Source organism: Mycena indigotica (assembly GCF_014461135.1).
Source record: "Mycena indigotica strain 171206Taipei chromosome Unknown Mind.scaff0001, whole genome shotgun sequence".
In the NCBI taxonomy this organism is placed as follows: Eukaryota; Fungi; Basidiomycota; class Agaricomycetes; order Agaricales; family Mycenaceae; genus Mycena; species Mycena indigotica.
The window spans coordinates 2,010,141-2,025,512 of NW_023503000.1; the positions used below are offsets into that span (position 1 = coordinate 2,010,141).

Genomic DNA, 15,372 nt, shown 5'->3' on the forward strand with positions numbered 1-15,372 from the left:
CACAGCAACAGCAATGGCCGATTCAGGACGTGGTCGCGGTGGATTTGGACGCGGACGTGGTGAACGTGGTCGGGGTCGCCGGGGTCCCCGTAGAGGAGGCCGCAAAGATGAAGAGAAAGAATGGCAGCCTGTCACCAAACTCGGTCGTCTCGTCAAGGATGGCAAAATCAAGTCCATCGAGGAAATCTACCTCTTTTCTCTACCAGTCAAGGAGTACCAGATCATCGATTTCTTCCTCCCCAAGCTCAAGGACGAGGTCATGAAGATTATGCCCGTTCAAAAGCAGACCCAGGCTGGTCAGCGTACTCGTTTCAAGGCTTTCGTCGCCATTGGTGACTTCGAGGGTCACGTCGGTCTTGGTGTAAAATGCGCCAAAGAAGTAGCCACCGCCATTCGTGGGGCCATCATCCTCGCTAAACTTTCCGTCATTCCCGTCCGTCGTGGTTATTGGGGTGCTGCTCTTGGTGAGCCCCATACCGTGCCTTCCAAAGTGTCAGGCAAGGTTGGCTCTGTCATGTGTCGTCTTATTCCCGCCCCTCGGGGAACTGGTATCGTGGCTGCCCCCGCTTCCAAGCGTCTTCTCCAACTTGCTGGTGTTGAAGACTGCTACACACAAGCCAAGGGTTCAACTGCTACGATGGGTAACTTCTTAAAAGCAACTTTCGCTGCAGTACGTCCTGAGCTAGAGTTCCTTTTTTCTATTCGCTTATTGGGAGTATAGATTACCAAGACCTACGCCTTCCTCACCCCCGATCTGTGGCGAGAAATTCCGGTCTCGAAACTGCCCTACGACGAATACAGCGCCCATCTGCAGATTTCAGCGAAGAAAGCAGCCTATTAGTTGTAGTTTGTTGTTGTGTTTTCTCTTCTCTCCACAAAATAAAACATTTCGACGCCGTCACGTGTTTCGATCAGGTTGCTTCCGTTTCCCTCCTTCCACAATGCTTGCGCAACCTCCTCGCCCAGTTCGTAACTCGCCGGCTACTCGCACTCGACGACACGCTGTTTGCATTTTCCCCTCCCGTGTTCAAGTTCGAGAATCAACCAAGTCAACGATGTTACCGTACTATCATAGCCCTCAAGCCTCGCCATTGATCGAGTCTCCTCCTGCTCCTTTTCCTCAATCGCTTGGGCCTCTTCCACTTCCACCCATGTATTCTCAGGATAGTACCAGCAGCGCTGGCTCCACCCCCCAGGCAACATATGCGGAAACCGACTCTGATGTGTCTTCTATCTGCGAGTTTGACTTTCCCAACCCACCTGGAATGCCTGCCGTCCGACGAATGCAAAGTTCTCCCCTTTTCACTGTCGAGGAAACCGACGCTGTTCGTGACTTTCTCCGCCGTCGCTGGGCCAAATCTACGCCACACCAACAACCAGTATTGGGTCATGAACGCCACTCCGACTTTTCTTGGAATGCCGAGTCGCCAAACTGCAATGCAGCATCTCCCGAGTTTGAGCAACTCGCCCAGGCCGGCGAGGCTCTCATGAATGCTGCCGTTGTGACTTCGCGGAGAGAGACTCCAATCACTGGCACTCCAGTCCGTGTTCTCCGCCGCGCGACTAGCATGGCCACACCACTTTCGCCCACGCTTGAAACCGCCCCGCCACTTCCTCAGTCGCGCTCTTTGCGTTTCCAAAATATTCCACCGCCCTCTCTTGCCACTGCTGGTCGCCAGAAGCCCCGTCACCGTCCAAACCTCTCGATGCCCGTCACAGGAATGGGGTTGCCGCCATCCAATAGCAGTCCAGCTGCGCTGGGCCACTCTTTCACACATCGTCCTGCTCTCAGTCAGCCTATCAACACCTTTCCCCCAGTTGCAGACCCGCGTTCATTCATTGATCTCAGTCCCGACCGTCAGGGTGAGCAATCGGCAGGACAAAAGGCATCTCGCAAACGCGTCACCCGTCTACTGGCACGGGCCAAGAGTACTCTTATTGAATGGAGCAAGGGTCTTGCAGGCAAGAAGGAAGGGCACTAGCCTTCTCTCTTCTCTGTCTCAGTATCTCGTTTTGTACTTCGTATTATCAGGGCTTCGCCACACAAATGGGAATGTAAGAATAATGGTCAGGGTCATACCGATCGAACGAATGGAGAAACCAATAAAGGACACTGTGTGCCTGCCCTGAACTTTCCACTCAAATAAGGTCGCGTCAGAACCCTGCAAATAGATTCAGCGCGTGAAAAAAAGGGGGAGGAGTTCAACGCACACGTTGTGTTTCGTGATTTGGTCCGCTTCCGTGAAGACAAAGTTAGTCAACATGATGTAATAAAATATCTTGATCTCAATGAGGGCGAAACGGAGGCCAGGGCATGCCTGACAAGATTGAGCAAACAATGGCGTGAAGCTGACGAAGCGCCCACTCGGGGTCCAGCTGAAAAACTGAGGAGGCTCGAATAATGCCACGGATATCTTTGGACAGCTTGAGGAAGCTTGTCCCATCGATCAGGACTGATAGGTTGAGGATGAGTTGCAGTGAAAGAGGAAGAAAGAAAGCTTACTTGAACTCCCAGGCATCGTCGCCCCAAACACTCTTGTCAAGGTTGAAGGACTCTAATGAGACGTGGACAACTGTGTTCTTGGGTATCGTAAAACTGTGCTTGTCCTGGCCATCGTTCGTTCGAATAGGATGAAGTGTTGGGATCTCGTCCGTCCGCGTTGCCACTCTCAGGGTGGAATGCAGCGGAGGAATTAGTCGCAAGGACTCTCGTGTCACATTATTCAGTAACGGGAGTGCAGAGACGACATTGTAAAGGGATTGAATTTGGTCGGGGGAGAAGTCGGAAAAAGAGGCCGGAAACTGGCTTGCGACCGAAAGTAGTTCATCTCGAAGCCGAGCTTGAACAATGGGGTTCTGAGCGAGCAATAAGAGCGTCCAGGTCATTGATAAGCTGGAAGTATCCGAGCCCGCAAACATGAATGTGTTGATATTATGCAGTATATCTTCGTCAGAGAGTCTCTGCTCGAATGGAACCTCATGAGACGCATTGGATTTCACTGTGCAACCGAAAAGTCAACGCAAGGCAGCGAGAACAGTAGAAAACGAACGCAGCAAGGTTAAAAGGTCTTTCCCATCATATGGATCGCCACTTAGCTCCCCGGCCTCTATCTTCTGCTTCTTTTCCTGGATAAGCCGCCCGGCTACGCGTCTGATCACTCGTTGTGATCGCTGTACTGTTCGAACCGTTTCGTCCGCCTACAAAGAGTCGCATTTGAGATACAGCATGTCACTCGAAAGTAACTCACGAAAAGTTTATTGATTGAGGGCAAGTAAATTGAAAGTAGGGTGCGAAATGGACCACCTTGCGAGATAAAGACCTCGAAGGCGTTTCTGTAAGCGAGGAATAGTTCGTTCGTTTCGTCGTGAATAGCATTAAAGGTGTAATCGAACCCTAAAACACTGAATCAACGCGGGAGAAGCGAAGAAAGCCGGGTGAATCACCTGCGAGGCCAATGATGTCAAACGTCGCGCGACTGAGGAACTGGCAAACATCGATTTTGGCTTCGCCCCCCGAGGTCATATTTTCCCAGACGTCTTTGAGCTGCACTCCCTTTTTGAAGACGATGTCGACGAGAGTTTGCATGTTTTGTCCAGAAAAGGCAGGCATAGCGACGCGACGTTGGCGCCGGTGCATTTGACCCTCGGCAGAGAGCATTCCACAGCCAATGATGCTCGTGATGAGAGTCCGTGACTCCCAGGGTTTCTCATAGGTGGTCGTGTCTTTCATTATGTGGGAGAGGGCAACAGGGTCGAGGATAAGAACACGCTCGTCCCAAGGAAAAAATCCTCGTATTTTGACAGCTCGTCCATATCGCTGAATGAAGAGCTCGTAGACTCTTGGTGTTACGGAGGGACTGCATACCATGAGCTGCGATTCAGGAGGAAAACAGCAACCCACTTCAAAACATGCTCAAGATGATTCCCAAACCATTGCGAGACAGGCGGCCCCCGCAGCTGGTTCAGCACATTAAAAAATCGGGCAATAATCAGGCGGTAAAGCACGAATAGGATGAGAGCCGCAAGTGGGGAGAGGGCAAAGAGGAGCAGGAGCATGAGGGATGTGGTCCGAAACGTTGCGGCATTGGATATATGAGACGAGGACAAGGTCTATTGTTAAAGCGCGATCGGTCACCGTCACATGGCACGTGGCACCGCTGGAAACGCGTCGATCAAATCTTCCACCACACTTGGCGTTGTCTCGAGCGTCGTTGAGCTAGCGCCAGTCACCAACAGGGTCACCGGTGCCCAAGAAACCAGCCGTCCCTTCTCCATTTCCATGCTCTCTGCCCTTGCCCTCTTCACCTCATACACAACAACCTCCTCTTCTTCATACTCATCAACGTCACTCAGGATGGTGCTCATCGTGGTAACGGACGAGTTGTTGGAGCATTGGAAACCATCCAGTGTCAGCGTTGTCTCTTGAGTTGATGTTGACGCATCTGATCCCTGCCGAGCGCGATTCCGAACTACATGACCCCGTTTTCCAACACTCTCCATTCCCGCTTGAAGCGCCAGCATAGTAGTCACATCTTCCTCACAGCCAGCAAAGAACGGAGCGCAGCATCTCTCGTCTCCAAAAGCGATATCGAGTGCGCAAGCGATGTCCATTTCTTCACGCTGAAGTCTTTGCTCGAATTGTTTCATGATGTTGGACAACTCAGTGCTTGCTGGACTGGACTGGTCGAGAGTTAAAGATAGCGAGTACTTGAGATCTGGCGAGGTTGGTTCCTGTTGTTGCGGTGTGGCTTCCAGATGTTTGATTGTACCCCAAGACGAGTCGTCAAAGTCTCTCGCCTCGCCAAACGCAAACCGTGGTCGGTTGCGTCGACGCCGCCAAATCCAACAGCCGGAGCCAATAACCAGTAGAAGCACGACGAGTCCAAACAGCGCAGTAGTAATGATGAATGCAAGCTCCTTTTGAGTGAATGTTGTCGGGCTAGTTGGTTGGGAAAATGACGGTATAGTCTGAGCAATTTGACTGGCTCGCAGAATGGGTCCTTCAGGGACAGATGGATAGATGGGTTCTTCGATAGTGTCGGTAATCGCTGGTGGGGCAGAGAGAGCGAGCATAGTCAAGATCAAGTTGGCTACCTGTCATTACGATGCCAAAAACAAGTTTACACTAAGGCTACAAAAACGTGACGGCGATACAGTTCAAGAGGTTCAATCTGATTTGGAGCTACCTCGCTCAAACATACTGCGAATATTGACCAGCTCTTTCTCCCAACGGTTGAAGTCTGCCTTGAGCCTCATAGTCTCTTCGGCGCTCAACACCTCAATGTCAACCTCCGAGTCCGAATGCCCATCTCTCAAACTCTCCAGTTTGCTCTGTTGTGCATAAAGCTGTTGGTAGCTCGACAGATATTTTCGATAGGTTGCTTTATAACTCGCACGAAGACTGTCTCGATCGGTGCGAGGAGTAGCTGACAGAGCTGGCCGATTGTTTATGGGCTGTGGAGGACGTTGACGGTGTGATGTTGTTGACGGTGGAGTTGGAAGGGGGGTCTCCTTCCGCGAAGGAGGTTCTCCTTCATCTTCAGAAGAGGTATATATGGGCGAACGGCGATCTCGTCGTTTCGGCTGGCTTGTCTGGCTTGAGCGATGCGAGCCTGCCTTACTTGTTGACGTCGACTCAGACTGACTTCGAATTGAAGTAGATGGTGCAGTTATAGGTGGTCGGGAGGTAGGTAAGGAAGGCCGGGTAGGAGGGACAGTCGCACTTTCGTATTTGGATTTATGAGAGGGCCGGGCGAGAGATGAATCAGCTTTGCTTGGTTTGCTTGTAGTGGAAACATCGGGTTTCTTGGGCAAAGAAAGATCTCGTTGCATGGGGGGAGGAGGCTCCGTTTTACGACGCTTGGCTTGTGCCGGAGCACTAGCACCATCGATTGGCTTCTTACGTTTCAACGAATCCTTCACCTCGATTTCATCATCAGGCGCCTTTGTTTTGACTCGTGTAATTGCCTTCTTGTCCTCAACGGCCTTCGTGGATGAGACTTCTCGGCGTGGATCAACTGGTTTTGGTCGCATAGAGGAAGATGGGAGCGAAATGTCGACACCAGCAGTCTTCGACGCTTTGAAACCAGAACCAGGCTCTTTCTGCATGCGTTGTTCGACTTTTGGGGTTGTAGATGGACCCGGCATTGTCTGATCTCGTATCATCATCTCGGCCTTCGGGTTTGCTTTTGGCTTCATCTTCTTCTCCTTGGCCTCTTTAGAAGACAACCCCCGCTTTGGAGGATCAACTTTAGAAACCGCAGTTATTGTAGAGGTTTCGCCGTTGCGGAATCGCACATGCACCCAGACTGGGTCAGTGTCTGGGATGTTGAGATTACCAAAAGCAAATCGGGCAGTTCGAGCAATGTGCTCCGTGACCTCTTTTGGTAAGTCATGCCATTCATACGGCCGTACCTCGGTCCATATTCTGGGCTTGAGACGCCAAAGAGTGATAGAGTTGGCCGGGGTGTGCTGCTCAGCTATCTGGTATTTTGATGAGACATTCAAGTACTACGAGTCCCAAAAGATCAACTCACTTGGTCCAGAAGTGTTTGGAGGGTTTTTCGCGGAATTGCCGGGCTGGCATCACTAGAGAACATATTAAAGAGCTCATCATTGCCCCGTTCTTTGCTTGCAAGAGCTTTGATTAACGCTACCCGTTGTAGCGGTGTTACGGATGGTGGGGGTAGAGGGGATGGGACACGAGTTGGCACAGAAGATCGAGGAACGGGCTTTTTAGGAGGACCATTCTTCTTCTTTCGACTTGCTTGCGTGACATCTGGAGGCGGAGCGTTGAGGATGATTGTTGCTCGCTCTGAACGTGACTTCTCCATGTTCTGGGTTGCGGAGCGAATTTCATTCTGAACAGTGTTCAAATCACGTTCAACGGTGAATTTCCCGGTGATGTTTGCATATAGTTTCAGAGGAGCCAGTGGCTTCGCAGCAGATGGGGCCCGAAGGTAAAGGTCGTGGTGAGAGTTCTCCTTCATAGCACGCATAGGAAAGGTGGTGTCGCCAATGATGATACCCTTGGAACACATTTAGAATCTATGGTATGATTCTAGAGGGACAAACACGTACTGGTTTTGGCCCAAAAGAAAACTGCATTCGAGGATTGGCTTGGAGAGCATTGAGAACTTCCGTGGACATCCGAACTATCATCGCTTGTTTGGCATGGGGCTCGCTCGGACGGTGGATAGTGAGCTTGACATCAGCAGGAAGCGACATCGTTCGAGCAGAGAGTCAGAGACGCTGCTGCTCTGTTGGTGGTTGCGGAATGAGTGGCAATTGTGATCACTGATCGTACATAAGCCCTTATGCCCTTTTGGAGCAAGTACTCTGACTCTGACTCTGGCGCATAGGCACATCCACGAATTTCCCTCACAACGATTTGCGGAGCATCTAAGTAGTGCAGAGAGCTTGCCAATAAAAATACTCGACATGATCAAAAATAAAATAGAGCGCGTTGGCCAGGCTACAATGCAGGCGATAATGCAAAGCATTTCATCTTGCGGACTATAGCTGACTTGTTTAGCTTGAACTCTATAAAGTCTATTAAAATCATATGAGTCTTCATGTGTGTGTGTGTGTGTGGATGCCGAACCCAGGCAAGTCGCCGATCAATGATTATTGATGGCCGAGTGTCACAGCGTGTGTGACTGCATAGTAGACTTGATCTCTTCCCTCAAAACACCAAAATGGTGAGTTCGACGCGCATGGCCTATTGTCGCGAAAATTGAGATATGACAGGCCGACCAAAAGACTACGCCCACGAACCCCATGAAAGACCTCAAGATCGACAAGCTGGTCATCAGTGCGTTATTGTCAAGTGCATCTTGTTTGGTATTGAGATAGTACCAGACATCTCGGTGGGCGAGTCTGGTGACAGACTTACGCGGGCATCCAAGGTGCTGGAGCAGCTTACTGGCCAAACGCCAGTGACGTCCAAAGCTCGTTACACCGTCCGTACCTTCAGCATTCGTCGTAACGAGAAAATCGCTGTCCATGTCACGATCCGGGGTCCGAAAGCAGAGGAAATTCTTGAGCGTGGTCTCAAGGTCAAAGAATACGAGCTGCGTCGACGCAACTTCTCCGATACTGGCAACTTCGGTTTCGGTATCCAAGAACACATTGACTTGGGTGCTCGTTATGACCCTGGCATTGGTATCTTTGGAATGGACTTCTACGTTGTCATGGGTCGTCCTGGGGCTCGTGTGGCCAAGAGAAGACAACAAAAAGCCCGCATTGGCTTCCAGCACCGAGTCAAGAAGGACGACACTATGGCCTGGTTCAAGTCGCGCTTCGAAGGCATCATCCTCGTAAGGTTTTTTTTCTTTGTCTTCTCAATCGGATGCTAACAAGACTCAGAAATAAATGCATTCGTTGTCGTATATATGTTATGCTAGTCCATGAAATGCACATGTTCCTTCTTTGACTTCGTACTGTAAATTATCAGCCATCACCCGAGTCACACCCCTTGAACAAATTTCTTGAACCGACCATGTCCCGCTTTTTCAGACATGCAGGCGACTCTGACTCTGATTCTTCGAGCGATGCAGAGGAGGAGATGTCCTCAACCGACGACGAATCCGGCTCTGACGATTCCCCTGCTGCCGCTAAAGCACCGGCCCCACGAAACAACATGGATCGGTTTTTGGTTGGCGCTGGCGGGTCTTCAGACAGCGACACATCGGATAGCGACTCTTCAGATGACGACGGGAATGATGGAGAAGACAGCGACGATGACCAGCCAGTTCGCATTTTAAGTGCCCATGAAAAACGCATGGCAGAGATGGAGGCTACAGGAAAAGTTATGGACAACGCCCTCAAAATCAACGACTGGGTAGCAATATCTAACGGTGCGCTATTTGAGCTACTTTATCGAGCATTGCCCTCAACAATGAGCGTAGAATTTGACAAGCTTGTTCGCATGATCCAACGCCAAAGCAATGTCGCAGAACCCATTCCCCCCTTCTTCCTTCGCACTCTGGGTAGTCTGGAAGAATCAGTGAATACATCTCTGGCGAAAGAAAAAGAGGCCAAGAAGAAAACCAATGCAACAAACGCCAAAGCGCTCACCGCGATGAAACAAAAAATCAAAAAGGCTCTCAGAGACTACGAGACAGATGTCAACAAGTTCAATGCTGTTGGTCGATATCCTCACCGAAATTGCTTACTGATCTATGTGTAGGACCCAGAAGCCTTCCAGTCGGAATATAATGCCTTGGTAGCACAACATGCTCCCGCTGTACCTGCTCCTGGCGCTACCGTGCGAACTACGACTGTCGACGAAGGTGATGGCCCCGAATTCCAGAATGTGGGCCGAGGCGGTCGAGCGTTGCAGTACTCTGCAGATGTCATCCTCAAAACTCTACAAGCCGTACAAGAGGCGCGAGGTAAAAAGGTATGTTGTTTTCACGGCTCTTGTCCTCTGATTGACTCCCCAGCTTAGAACACCGACCGGGCTGAACAAATACGCATACTGGAGAAACTGTTAGAGGTTGCTGTCACGCCTTATCAACGTCTGCGAGTGCTGCTTGCGCTCGTATCCTCCCGCTTTGACTACAACTCTTCCGTCGCGTCTCATATGTCTATTGATCTCTGGCTTTCTGCTCAGAAGGAGGTGGACCAACTGATAACCATTGTCACTTCGAATCCTGCCTATTCTGTTCAAGAGATCACAGAAGACTACGATGAGTTGAAAGAACGCTTCCCTGAAGATCCTGAGGAGCAAGGGGGAATTGTTCGTATCCGGGGCAGCATCATCAGTTTCGTGGACAGGTTGGACGACGAGTTCACCAAGAGTTTGCAAAACATTGACCCACACGGCACGGAATATATCGACCGACTAAAGGACGAGCAGGTTCTCTATTGCACTATCTCCCGCGCGCAGGCATTTTACGAGCGGACGAAGCAAGACGATCCTTTGAGCAGAGTTGTGATGCGGCGGCTAGAGCACATTTACTCCAAGGTATTTGGTTCCAGTCATTCCACGTCGAAAGGCTAATCAACTCCTCTTGTAGCCAGACGCTGTTGTTCAAGCTCTCGAAACAACGGCGGAAACGTCACAGTTGAAGCCCGCTATGAGTCTCACGAGTCTAGGCACGACCTCCAGCCTAATTCACGCTCTCTGCGTCTACTTGTACAAATTTGGCAATTCCCTTCTCCGCACGAGAGCCATGCTCAGTCACATCTACCACCACGCACTCCACAATGACTTTCACACGGCACGGGACATGCTGTTGATGTCGCATTTGCAGGAGTCGATCCACTCGGCCGATGTTGCTACTCAAATCCTCTATAACAGGACCGTTGTTCAACTCGGCCTTTGTGCCTTCCGATGCGGCTTAATTAAGGAAGCTCAAGCGACATTGCAGGAGATCTTTACGACCCAAAGAGTCAAAGAATTACTGGCCCAAGGCGTGCATGCTACGCGGTATCAAGTGTTGACTCCTGAGCAAGAAAAAGCCGAGAAACAGCGGCAACTCCCCTTCCACATGCATATCAACACCGAGCTGCTTGAAGCCGCATTCTTAGTTTCGAGTATGCTGGTCGAGATACCGTTACTGGCGAGCATTGACTCGGAGGAGCTCAAACGGAAAGCCATCTCCAAGCCCTTCCGTCGGCTACTCGATTTTGCAGACCGTCAAGTCTTTACCGGCCCTCCAGAAAGCACAAGGGATCATATAATGCAAGCGAGTAAGGCACTCCAGGATGGCGATTGGGAACATTGCCGCGATCTCATCCAGAGCATCAAAATATGGAGTCTGATGCCTGAGGCCGCGACAGTCAAGGAAATGCTTGCCAAGTATGAAAAATGCGTGAACCAAAGCTAGATCTCTGCTAAAGTATATTCACAGACGCATCCAAGAGCAAGGGCTGCGGACGTATCTCTTCACCTATGCCCCTCATTACAGCACCCTCTCGCTCTCGCTGCTGTCGAGGACATTCTCGCTACCATTGCGTGCGGTGACTTCGGTTGTCTCCAAGATGATCTGGAACGAGGAGTTGTCTGCCTCGCTTGACCAGTCGACTGGTGTTGTTGTATTCCACCGTATCGACCTTTCTCGCACGCAGCAGTTGGCTCAGACGATAGCGGACAAGGTTGGTGCCATGGCCGAGCAAAACGAAAAAGCACTCGACATCAAAATGGGTGGTGTTGGCGGGTGGAATGACCGTGCGGACGGAAATAAGGGCGAGAAACGGGAACAGACTCAAGAAAGACGTGGTCGTGGAGAACGGACAAGAGGGACAAGGGGTCAGTGCTTACTCTCTTATGAACAATGTTTGCTGACTGATCTCTTCAGGTGGTGCAAGAGGGAGAGGTACTCGCTTCGCACAAGGCCTTGGAAATGAAATGCCGTCAAGGACAGGCTAGAAAATTTGCTATTTGTACTTGTCCATTCTATGGTGTATCTAATCGCTTTCTTCGAACCCGCCGCCTGCAGTCCAATCGGAAACCTCCAGCTTCTCGTTTTTAACCGATTCTGTGCTAAATTGAGCCCAAAACTAGTAGACAAGCACAAATGACATACCACCTGGATCGACTTCGTAGCCGGGCTGGGTGATACAACGGACAAGCTCGGCCTTTGCACCGACCTTGGTGTTTTTGCCCAGAATGCAGCCTTCTAACTTGGCCCTGACGAATGTCAAGCGACTTGAAGCAAAAAAAAAGACCAAGGACAACACATACCCGTCCTCGACAACGCAATGATCGAAAAGAACGCAACCAACGATCTTGGCCATTTTTCCTATTGAGCAATGGCGACCGATGACCGATTTCTTGACATTGGCGCGCTCGTCAATCTTGGTCGAATCACCAACGATGGTGTCGGTCGATATCTGGGCTTTCTGGTCAATCAGTGCACGGTCTGTTGGATCTGTTGGCAACACAAAGGAAGCCTTTTCCAGCAACTGAGCTCATTGAGATGAGGTTTGGTCATGAGAACGAGAAAAGACGACTGACGCGGCGATTCATTTCCATGAAGGTGTGGATGTTGTTCACTCGCGCTGCAACATCAGATACCAAGTGGATCCCGACCCTGAGACTGGGCGTAATCTCATGCGAGGATTCGGAAGTTATTGGAGATTGAGGGGCAGAAGTCGCAGTGCTTTTATTCCTGGGCAAATGGCTTGCTGGGTTCAACTGCGTTGTCGATAACAACGTCGAGTGCTTGAGCGCAACACTCTGTGATGTGTTTGTTGAGGAGTTTAGTGCTATATCATCGCGTCAACGACGTGCGGAAATTCGAGGGAAAGCAGCAAACCAGATTGGTATTTCTGTCTCTTGGTGCGCTGGTACTGCACTTTACACAGCCAAGGCAGGAATTCCTCGCGGAATGAGTCAAAATGACGTTTCTCGTTGAGGAGATCGAGAACAGAGCGCTTGCAGACATAGACATGCGAGTCTTGGAGGTTGGACGACAATGAGGTTTTGGGATACCTGTGGGCTGGCATAAGCCACACCATAAGATAATATGCAAATCAAATTATACCGGGAGAGCATCGACATGGAGAGTTCCAGCTCGTCCGAGTTTTGGTCTTGCTCGTCTGGAGTATCTATATAAAGTAGAGTCCCAGACGGTTTGTCCCAAACGATTGACGCAGTTGGGGCATGGTGGCCCCATTCATCGGGTGTAGTGTTTTTTTCTGACTTTGGGGGTGTAAACCAGCAGGTAGTAGCAATCGACCCATCCGAAGCGGTGTCGGTGCGGAACTTGTTGAGGAGGGTCGACAAAGGAAGCGATGGCGGTGGAATAAAATCGCAAGGCAGCAGTACAAAGTCTCTCGCGATCCGGCTGGAAAAGTGGCGAAGAAGAGTGCATGTTCCGACTCCGGTTTCGGCAGTCTCTTCGTAAGACTGGATGTCGATTCGCACAGAAGAGTGTGGGTGAGAGTGGATATGATGAGAGATCGCGGGTCGATGAATTGCGGGACAGATTACAAGCACATCTGCTTCAGAAGTTAACAACTTGGCGACTAGGCCGAGCATTGCTTGCCTCTGATCCCCGACTCCTCCAGCCACCTTAAGCAGTAGTCTATGATGGGTACATTGGCCAGGGGGAGTAAAGATTTCAAGGATGGCTCGTCGCCATGATCGCTTGTGAGCGGAACAAGTCTACCATCTCATCAAGAAAAATGAAGAGCATGTATAAGGACGCGTACTCGTTGCCGAAGCCGCAAAGGACAATCGCAAGGAACTCTGCAGGCACCAGCTCGAGTTGGATGTCCATAGATGACTCGCTATTTGCCGCGGTCCTGTGACCTGTCACGAAAATCAACCTTCACCCACCACTCGCGTTCCGTCTCCTCCGTTACCCGAATCCGCATTTGGATTACAGGAAATGTTCTCCAAGGGACCGCGATTTCAGCCACAAGCCCCCTCTGATGTGCCGGGGCCAAACTCGTACAATCTGAACCAAGGTTTGCTCTCGTTCAACTACAATGCCACCCCAGGCTTTCTCATTTGGATATAGAATCTCAGCTCACCAACTACAAGCGTGGAGCATTTCTGGAGAAGGCGGAGCGTTTCCGGGATCAACTAGAAGGAGAAGAAGGGGAAGCCAGCTTGCCGCCAGCGCCACAACCAACCGGTGACCGATACGCAACTTTACAACGGAGGGTTGACGACTTAGAGCGGATACACAACGAGGGAAAGAAGGCGGTGAGTGTTCTCACTCAGTTGCTGAATGCAACTGAAGACAAGATAGCATCGAGCCGAAGTTGAGCGACTAAAGCAAGAGCTTGCACGCTCCCAAAAGCAGGCAACACTTCTTGAAACCCGTGTTCAGGACCTCAAAAAGAGCGCAACAACCGACCAGGCCCAGTTAAGAGAACTCCGTGTCAAACTTAAGACAACGGAGACCTCAGTAGATCTCAAGAAAGCACTTAAGGAGGAAACGAGAGGGAAGGACCGGACCATTTCAGAGCTGGAGCAATCGGTGGCTTTGGAGAAGAAGAGGCGCGAAGCGGCGGAGACAGAGTTGAGTCTAATGCGATCTTCAATGGAATCAGACCGCGACTCTTTCCAAAGCCAACTTTGGACACTCCAACTCACGGAATCCACGTTATTGACCCAACTGGAGCAATACCAAGACCTTCTTGCCCGGGTAGCCACAGAATACGCGCATCTCGACTCTACCAGCTTGCCCAAAACTTTGCACGACAGGCTTCGGCACGAGAACGGGTTATTGCAACTGCGAAACTGGCGGCTGGGACGCAGGCTGGCCAATTCGCAAGACCAGATTACAGAGCTCGCAGAGCTCATTCGACAGAAGCAAGACGAAAATGCATTCCTTTCTCGGCAAGTTTCAGATCTCGAGGACGAGTGCCTCTTCCATCGTCAACTTGAGCCGTCACTCACGCTACCAGAACCTTTGTTGGATCCTCTGCGAGACTCGATAACATCTATTGTGGAAGAGCAGTTCCACACTGCCCTTTCCAATAATCGACTATATCAAGCCTCAACATCATTGTTGGCGGACGCATATCGTCTGCTGAGCGAAGAGGCTGTTCTTGGGTATAAACTTGCCGATGCTGAACTCAAGAGGGGAGAGAGTTTATCAAAGACTCTACGAGACGAGGCCAAGCAGGCTCGAGAGGCGCTGCAAATGGAGCAGGAAGCCGCGGCTCAGCAACTTGTGAAGAATGCTGAGATTGAGAATAAAGCGCGTGCTATCGTGGAACGCGCTGAAACGATGTCCCTGGGCGACAGACGAACGATCCAGCAGCTCACAGAGACGGTCAGGAAAGGGAGGATGACCGAAGAGGGACTGCGGAGCGAAATTCAATCGTCGGTCCTTCACATTCAGTAGAGTCGTTTGTTGATATTCCCCCCCCCCCCAGATTAACCTCTGCCGTCGCTGAATCAGAGCAGTTCCAGGCGGCCTATTACAGTCTCTCTGACGAGGTCAAGTCCTTGATCGCTCGAAAGGAACTCGCAGAAGGGGAAGCCGAAAAGCTAAGTAAATTCAACGCCGAAATCCTTAGTGCGTTCCTTTTTCCAGCGTCTGGAGGATATACGCTTAGTTAACTCAATAGGCCATAATAACCCTGCACAGAAGATATTTTACCTGGACCGAGTCCGCAGAGAGCTGGCGGAAACAAAACATGTGAGAAGCCGGAGTTAGTTCTACTGCTCTAAAGCTCAATCCTTGCCAGAAACTCGCACTTGCTGATATTGACCTCCAATCCGCCAAATCGGAAAATGCCGAACTCGTCAGCGAACTGGAAACCTACACAGCCATACCCATGGAAGGCAAGCCTCGAACCGTTGTAACACGTGTGACTCGACCACCACTCTCCATGCTCAATCGAAGCAGCAGACAGCCAGAAATGGAGAATTTCTTGTATACAAAATGATGCCAACAGAAC

General features: G+C 50.7%; 7 protein-coding genes across 7 annotated transcripts; 3 read left to right on the plus strand and 4 right to left on the minus strand.

Annotated features, from left to right (window-relative positions):
* Window positions 1–13: 13 nt before the first annotated feature.
* Window positions 14–841, plus strand: MIND_00051000 (S5 DRBM domain-containing protein; the record flags this gene model as incomplete). Its single annotated transcript, XM_037357477.1, has 2 exons — window positions 14–670; window positions 722–841. 2 exons carry the CDS (start codon window positions 14–16, stop codon window positions 839–841), a joined length of 777 nt encoding a protein of 258 aa, XP_037225387.1.
* Window positions 842–2,074: 1,233 nt separating this feature from the next.
* Window positions 2,075–4,056, minus strand: MIND_00051100 (Cytochrome-450 hydroxylase; the record flags this gene model as incomplete). The annotated part of the gene is made up of 8 exons (XM_037357478.1): window positions 2,075–2,162; window positions 2,212–2,318; window positions 2,366–2,453; window positions 2,504–2,999; window positions 3,051–3,198; window positions 3,249–3,394; window positions 3,445–3,857; window positions 3,902–4,056. 8 exons carry the CDS (start codon window positions 4,054–4,056, stop codon window positions 2,075–2,077), a joined length of 1,641 nt encoding a protein of 546 aa, XP_037225388.1.
* An 81-nt stretch (window positions 4,057–4,137) lies between these two features.
* Window positions 4,138–5,073, minus strand: MIND_00051200 (uncharacterized protein; the record flags this gene model as incomplete). The annotated part of the gene is made up of 1 exon (XM_037357479.1): window positions 4,138–5,073. The coding sequence occupies one exon, from the start codon at window positions 5,071–5,073 to the stop codon at window positions 4,138–4,140; it is 936 nt and encodes a 311-aa protein (XP_037225389.1).
* Window positions 5,074–5,166: 93 nt separating this feature from the next.
* Window positions 5,167–7,227, minus strand: MIND_00051300 (uncharacterized protein; the record flags this gene model as incomplete). Its single annotated transcript, XM_037357480.1, has 3 exons — window positions 5,167–6,483; window positions 6,537–7,028; window positions 7,081–7,227. The coding sequence occupies 3 exons, from the start codon at window positions 7,225–7,227 to the stop codon at window positions 5,167–5,169; spliced, it is 1,956 nt and encodes a 651-aa protein (XP_037225390.1).
* A 470-nt stretch (window positions 7,228–7,697) lies between these two features.
* On the plus strand, window positions 7,698–11,377 carry MIND_00051400 (Eukaryotic translation initiation factor 3 subunit C; the record flags this gene model as incomplete). The annotated part of the gene is made up of 10 exons (XM_037357481.1): window positions 7,698–7,700; window positions 7,750–7,813; window positions 7,861–8,323; window positions 8,518–8,858; window positions 8,910–9,145; window positions 9,191–9,403; window positions 9,452–9,970; window positions 10,023–10,807; window positions 10,860–11,257; window positions 11,307–11,377. The coding sequence occupies 10 exons, from the start codon at window positions 7,698–7,700 to the stop codon at window positions 11,375–11,377; spliced, it is 3,093 nt and encodes a 1,030-aa protein (XP_037225391.1).
* Window positions 11,378–11,415: 38 nt separating this feature from the next.
* On the minus strand, window positions 11,416–13,250 carry MIND_00051500 (UDP-3-O-[3-hydroxymyristoyl] glucosamine N-acyltransferase; the record flags this gene model as incomplete). The annotated part of the gene is made up of 8 exons (XM_037357482.1): window positions 13,165–13,250; window positions 12,999–13,117; window positions 12,495–12,951; window positions 12,267–12,442; window positions 11,966–12,216; window positions 11,693–11,913; window positions 11,535–11,638; window positions 11,416–11,486 (listed from the first exon to the last, which is right to left on the minus strand). Exons 1-8 carry the CDS (start codon window positions 13,230–13,232, stop codon window positions 11,416–11,418), a joined length of 1,467 nt encoding a protein of 488 aa, XP_037225392.1. The 5' UTR covers window positions 13,233–13,250.
* Window positions 13,251–13,289: 39 nt separating this feature from the next.
* On the plus strand, window positions 13,290–15,360 carry MIND_00051600 (uncharacterized protein; the record flags this gene model as incomplete). The annotated part of the gene is made up of 6 exons (XM_037357483.1): window positions 13,290–13,422; window positions 13,476–13,663; window positions 13,710–14,791; window positions 14,845–14,987; window positions 15,040–15,110; window positions 15,160–15,360. The coding sequence occupies exons 1-6, from the start codon at window positions 13,344–13,346 to the stop codon at window positions 15,358–15,360; spliced, it is 1,764 nt and encodes a 587-aa protein (XP_037225393.1). The 5' UTR covers window positions 13,290–13,343.
* Between the last annotated feature and the right edge of the window lie 12 nt (window positions 15,361–15,372).